Source organism: Mandrillus leucophaeus, unplaced genomic scaffold (genome assembly GCF_000951045.1).
Source record: "Mandrillus leucophaeus isolate KB7577 unplaced genomic scaffold, Mleu.le_1.0 Scaffold505, whole genome shotgun sequence".
Taxonomy (NCBI): domain Eukaryota; kingdom Metazoa; phylum Chordata; class Mammalia; order Primates; family Cercopithecidae; genus Mandrillus; species Mandrillus leucophaeus.
Window position 1 is genome coordinate 560066 of NW_012105421.1, and position 7012 is coordinate 567077.

General features: G+C 38.6%; 1 protein-coding gene across 1 annotated transcript in view; it reads right to left on the minus strand.

The window, feature by feature from the left end:
* Positions 1-2388, minus strand: part of FSCB (fibrous sheath CABYR binding protein) — a 3470-nt gene extending 1082 nt beyond the window's left edge. The window contains exons 1-3 of the mRNA XM_011996230.1: positions 783-2388; positions 252-692; positions 1-200 (exon numbers count right to left, since the gene is read on the minus strand). The exon at positions 1-200 is cut by the window's left edge and continues 2 nt beyond it. Of these exons, the coding sequence (XP_011851620.1) occupies positions 1-200; positions 252-692; positions 783-1943 (1802 nt within the window). The 5' untranslated portion in view covers positions 1944-2388. The remainder of the gene's footprint in view (positions 201-251; positions 693-782) is intronic.
* Between the last annotated feature and the right edge of the window lie 4624 nt (positions 2389-7012).

The following is a 7012-nucleotide window of genomic DNA, read 5'->3' on the forward strand; positions in this document are numbered from 1 at the left end:
GGTGGAGGCTGAACTTCAGCAGGGGCCTCCTCGGCTGGTGGAGGCTGAACTTCAGCAGGGGCCTCCTCGGCTGGTGGAGGCTGAACTTCAGCAGGAGCCTCTTCTGCAGAAGCCTCTGTAGCTTCTAGAAGCTGAATTTCAGCAGAGGCCTCTTCTGCAGTGGTCTCTTCACCTGATGGAGGCTGAAGCTCAAGAGGGGCCTCTTCTATAGAAACTCCCTTAGCTGATGGAAATTGAACTTCAGTAGGCACCTCTTCTGCAGAAGTTTCCTCAGATAGCGGAGATCGAGTTTCAGCAGGAGTTTCATATGCAGGAGCCTCTGTAGCTGCTAGAAGCTGAATTTCAGCAGAAGCCTCTTCTGCAGGGGTCTCTTCAGCTAATGGAGACTGAACTTCAGCAGGAGCCTCTTCTGCAGGGGTCTCCATAGCTGTTGAAAGCTGAAGTTCTCCAGCCTCTTCTCTAGGAGCCTCTTCAGGTAATAGAGGCTGAACTTCAGCAAGGGTCTCTTCAACAGTGGCAGGCTCTACTTTAGCTGGGGCCTCTTCAAGGGCGCCCTCAGCTGGTAAAGGCTGTACTTCAATGGGAGCCTTTTCAGCTGAGGGAGACTGAATTTCACCAGGAAGCTCTACTGAAGGAGACTTCTCAGCTGAGGGAGACTGAATTTCACCAGGAAGCTCTACTGAAGGAGACTTCTCAGCTGAGGGAGACTGAATTTCACCAGGAAGCTCTACTGAAGGAGACTTTTCAGCTGAGGGAGACTGAATTTCACCAGGAAGCTCTACTGAAGGAGACTTTTCAGCTGATGGAGGCAGAATTTCAGCAGGAGGCTCTTCTGAAGAGGACTCTTCGGCTGATGGAGGCAGAATTTCAGCAGGAAACTCCACTAATGGGGCCTCTTCAGCGGGTGGAGGCTGAACTTTAACAGAATTCTCTGCAACTGCAGTGGCTGCCTCAGCAGCAGGAGTCTCTTCAGTTGATGGCTGTACTTGGACATGTGTCTCTTCATCGGGTCTGGGCTCTGCCTTAGCAGTGGCCTCTTCAACTAATGGAGGCTGTATTTCAGCTGGGAATTTTCCTGTTGGTGGAGGCTCTATTTCAGCAGAAGCCACTTTTTTAACAGCAAAACCTTCTTGTACAACAGGTGTAGTTACTTCTTCCCTAAGCCCATCTTCTAAAAGTACCGGTGGACCATTTTTAGTCTCCTGAGTAAATGAAGTTCTGCTGATGCTTTTCTGCTTAATTTCTTCATTGCTGCTTGTTGCTGGTTGAAATTCAGGGTGTTCACTAGCAGAAATCTTTCCTGAGGATTTACGTTTCCGGGCACCTTCCTTTGACTTTGTAAAAGAACTATCTGGCCTGGAAATAGCCACTATTTCTGATTCACTAAAGTATGTCTGTTGTTCCTTGTCCACTTTTTCCACATGGGGGATGTGCATCATGGTCCAGTATTCTGTACGGCTGGTCTGTTGAGATCTGTCCATTTTTAGTTGAACTAAAGGTATGTTTGGTGGAATTTCTACTTCCTGAACACTCTCTGGCAATTCAATAGCTGCTTCTCTAACGTCAGCTGACTTTTCTTCAGGTACCACGGTTTTCTCAACTAACTTGACTTCTTTTTTCTCTTCTACAATGGTGTCTGTCTGGAGAGACTTACTAGTCATTTCCTGTCCACGCTTTCTCTTTGTCCAAGTTTGCTGAAGTTCAGAAGATACTCTAATAGACTCATAGGCTTTGGCAGAGTAGTTGCCTTTGCTTCCAGAAGTATTACCAATATGATGGGTAGCTTTGGGGCTAGATGATTTTGGTATGGCCATGTGTTTCTTTTTCTCTATTACATCAGTTTGCTGGGATTTGTCTACCATTGGTTGGCTGGGTCGTCTTCTCTTTCGAATTTCTTGCCTACATGCTGAGATAGGCTTATCAGAGTCATCACTTTCTTCCATTTCTAAGACTAGTGATTTCAGATTTATTAATTTTCAAGTGATGGCCAAAAATCACAAACGTACCAAGTGTCGAAGACTTTGCCTTTCTTAGGTGTCATTCTGTTGAGCTCCCTCAGAAAAAAAGTAATTCATAAGTTATTACATTCCATACTACACTCTTGTTGGATCCCACCTTATTCAGTAAGCATCTTTCTTGTTTAGCCTCTGTTATAACTAAATATCACTTTTAGAAGTTTCCTTCAAGGGTCTATGACATCATAGCCAATTCTGCCTTCAGGATTCCGTCAGTGGTATTCCTAGGGCTTTTAAACTTAGTATACATCCATAGGTAATGGCTGCAAGTGAGAATCTACTTTTTGAAACAAGTCCAGTTGAAAAAAGCATTTGTCTACAAAAGAACATCAGGTAAATTCCAGTAGTGCCACTTTCTAATTGCTGAAATTGATGCTTTCGAACTTTCAGTTCTGTTCTTTTCATCCTATTATCAAAGACAGTAATGCAGAACTCAGAATACTGCAGCCTATTTTCAATTGTACAAAACAACCCATAACATGTGTGAGGATGTTCTATTAACGTATTTTATATGACTTGAAAAGAAGTTACTACTGTTTGAAAAACTTGAATTCTGAAGTTCATCTTCACATAAGCTTCTTTTCTACATCCTTAGCCTTCAGTAACACAACAGCCTATTCTCAAAATATAGAAGGCAGGTTTATCTTCCAAGACATCGTGTGATATTTTAATTTTTATTTAACTATTTTAGAGTATAGTTCCACCCAAAATTGCCAACTAAAAGAATGAGTCTAAATACACGCCAAGGGAGAAAAAAATGCACCTTTTGAAGTAGTCACATTAGACTCTGCTGAGTACCTACATGGGAATGAATGCCCCAATGTAGATAAAAACTTTATTTTTATTTTTATTTTTTTTGTTTTTTGAGATAGGATCTCACTCTGTCACCCAGGCTGGAGTGCAGTGGTGCAATCATACCTCACTGCAGCCTCAATCTTCTGGGCTTAAGCAATACTCTTACCCCAGCCCCCCACCCAGTAGCTGAGATTACAGGCATGAGCCACTGCACCAGCTGAAGTAAAAACATTAAAAAATGACGCTGTGAAAAGGAGGAACTCCAGTCAAGCAAATTGTAGATGACATTGTATTAGATTTGGAATACAGATAAAATTTTAACTGATATCACTCAAGAATTTTACTAGAAAGATGAATATTGATCAAACAGTATGCAAAAACATTGTGCATTAGTCTGAGGAAAATTAAGAAGAGAAAATAGACTTTTAAAATACAGTTATAGGAGACAATGTAATAATCATATGCCAAATAATAATTATGACTGCATTAATCTGGGAATATTTTTAAATTTATTTATGCCATATTGCCCCTAGAAAACATGGTGAATTGAATAATTCCCTTTTTTTCACATGCATTGGTGTTATGAGCTGAATGTTTGTGGCCCTGTCTCTTTACCCACAAATTCATATGTTGGAACCCCAAAAGTTATGGTATTTAAAGATGGGATCTTTGGGAGTTACAGGCATACTTCATTTTATTACACTTCACTTTTTTGTATTTTACAGATCCTGCACTTTTTACAAATTGAAAGTCTGTGGCAAGCCTGCATCAAGAAAATCCATTGATGCCATTTTTTCAAACAGTATGTGCTCATTTCATTTCTTTGTGTCACATTTTGGTAATTCCTGCAACATTTCAAACATTTTCATTATTATAATATCTGCTGTGGTGATCTATAATCAGTGATCTTGATGTTACTACTGTAAATATTTGCAGCACCATACCCTATATATAACAAATTTAATAGATGAACATTGTATGTGTTCTGACTAATCCACCAGCCAGCTGTTCCCCCATCTCTCTTTCTCTCTTTCCTCAGGCCTTTCTATTGCTTGAGACACAACGATATTGAAATTAGGAAAATTGATAGCCCTACAATGGCCTCTAAGTGTTCAAGTGAAAAGAAGAGTCACAGACCTCTCATTTGAAATTCATGTTGTTTTCATGCCTGCTAACACAACATCTATTCTGTAGCCCATGGATCAAGGAGTAATTTTGATTTTCAATTTTATTATTTAAATATATTTCATAATGCTATGGCTGCCATAGATAAGTGATTCCATTAATGGATGTGAAATTGAAAGTAAATTTAAACCCTCTGGAAAGAATTTACCATTTTAGATGCCATTAAGAACCTTTATGAAGAATGGGAATAGGTCTAAATATCAACATTAACAGGAGTCTGGAAGAAGTTGATTCCAACCCTCATAGATGACTTTGAGGGGTTCAAGATTTCAGTGGAGAAAGTAACTACAGATGTGGTGGAAATAGCAAGAAAATGTAAATTATATGTAGAGCCTGAAGACATGACTGAATTGCTGCAATCTAATGGTAAAACTTTAATGGACAAAGGGCTGCTTCTTATGGATGAGCAAAGAAAGTCGTTTCCTGAGATGGAATCTACTCCTAGTGAGGTGCTGTGAACACTGTTGCAAAAACAACAAAGGATTTAGAATATTCCATAAACTTCACTGATAAAGCAATGGTAGGGTTTGAGAGGATTGACTCCGATTTTGAAAAAAAGTTTTGATGCTGTAAAATAGTAATTCATGCTACAGAGAAACATTTCATAAAAGGGTCAATTGATGGGGTAATCTCTATTGGGTTGTTTATCAACATCTTTGTGGTTGCAAAGAGAGAGCCTGGTGTTTGTCTCAATTATATCTGACAAACATTGCAGGTGTGTTTTGTAGTCAAGTTTCTGAAATTTCATGTAATATCTTCAAAGTCTATTTTGGGTCAATTCACAATAAGAAATAAATGTCAAAGCCAACATCGCACTAATTGGGTTAATATAAGATTATGTGTATTGAATTAGTTTTGCTTCTTTAACTTAAATAAGGCTTTTCCAAATTTCCTTAAACTGAATTATCGATTTCAACTAAATTGAATTATCAATTTCCAGTCCTTAGATCTTTATGTTTTCCTCTCTTGTCTGTCTTTTTCATACAAGCCATTTTGACAGCGGGGAGATGACATCTCATTGTGGTTTTGATTTGCATTTCTCTGATTAGTGATGTTGAGTATTTTTTCATATCACTGTTGACCATTTGTATGCCATCTTTTAAGAAATGTCTATTCAGATATTTTGCCTATTTTTGTATAAATTTATGTGGTACAAGTATAATTTTGTTACATAGATATATTACATGTGGTGGAGTCAGAGATTTTAGTGTGACTATTACCTGAGTAATATAAATTGTACCCATTAGGTAATTTCTTATCATCCCCCACTTCCATCTCTCACACTTCTGAGTCTCCATTGTTGTATCAGTTGACACTCTGCATCCATGTGGATGCTTTATTTAGCTCCCACTTATAAGTGAGAAGATGCATTGCCTTTCTGTTTCTGAGTTGTTTCTCTTAAAATAATGGCCTCCAGTTCCATTCATGTTGCAGCAAAAGACATGATTTTATTTTTTTTTAATTTTCTACCAGGTTAAGCTTTATTTATTTTTTATTTTTAATTATACTTTAAGTTCTAGGGTACATGTGCACAACATGCAAGTTTGTTACATAGGCATACATGTGCCATGTTGGTTTGCTGCACCCATTAACTCATCATTTACATTAGGTATTTCTCCTAATGTTATCCCTCCCCCTTTTCCACACCCCATGACAGGCCCTGGGGTGGGATGTTCCCCGCACTGTGTCCAAGTGTTCTCATTGTTCAGTGCCCACCTATGAGTGAGAACATGCGGTGTTTGCTTTTCTGTCCTTGTAATAGTTTGCTCAAAATGATGATTTCCAGCTTCATCCATATCCCTGAAAGGACATGAACTCATCCTTTTTTATGACTGCATAGTATTCTGTGGTGTATATATGCCATATTTTCTTAATCCAGTCTATCACTGATGGACATTTGGGTTGGTTCCAAGTCTTTGCTATTGTGAATAGTGCCAAAATAAACATATGTGTGCATGTGTCTTTATAGTAGCATGATTTATGATCCTTTGGGTATCTACCCAGTAGTGGGATTGCTGGGTCAAATGATATTTCTAGTTCTAGATCCTTGAGGAATTGCCACACTGTCTTCCACAATGGTTGAACTAGTTTACACTACCAACAGTGTAAAAGCATTGCTATTTCTCCATATCCTGTCCAGCATCTGTTGTTTCCTGACTTTTTAATGATCACCATTCTAACTGGTGTGAGATGGTATCTCACTGTGGTTTTGATTTGCATTTCTCTGATGACCAGTGATGATGAGCATTTTTTTCATGTGTCTATTGGCTTCATAAATGTCTTCTATTGAGAAGTGTCTGTTCATATCCTTTGCCCACTATTTGATGGGGTTGTTTTCTTCTCGTAAATTTGTTTAAGTTCTTTGTAGATTCTGGATATTAGACCTTTGTCAGATGAGTAGATTGAAAAAAATTTCTCCCATTCTGTAGGTGCCTGTTCACTCAGATGGTAGTTTCTTTTGCTGCAGAAGCTCATTGTTTAATTAGATCCCCTTTGTCTATTTTGACTTTTGTTGCCATTGCTTTTGGTGCTTTAGTCATGAAGTCCTTGCCCATGCCTCTGTCGTGAATGGTATTGCCTAGGTTTTCTTCTAGGGTTTTTATGGTTTTAGGTCTAACATTTAAGTGTTTAATCCATCTTGAATTAATTTTTGTATAAGATGTAAGGAAGGGATCCAGTTTCTGTTTTCTACGTATGGCTAGCCAGTTTTCCCAGCACCATTTATTAAATAGGAAATCCTTTCCCCATATCTTGTTTTTGTCAGGTTTGTCAAAGATCAGATGGTTGTAGATGTGTGGTGTTATTTCTGAGGCCTCTGTTCTGTTGCATTGGTATATATATATATATATATGTTTTGGTACCAGTACTTTGCTGTTTTGGTTACTGTAACCTTATAGTACAGTTTGAAGTCAGGTAGCATGATGCCTCCAGCTTAGTTCTTTTTGCTCAGGATTGCCATGGCAATTCGGGCTCTTTTTTGGTTCCATATGAACTTTAAAGTAGTTTTTTCCAATTCT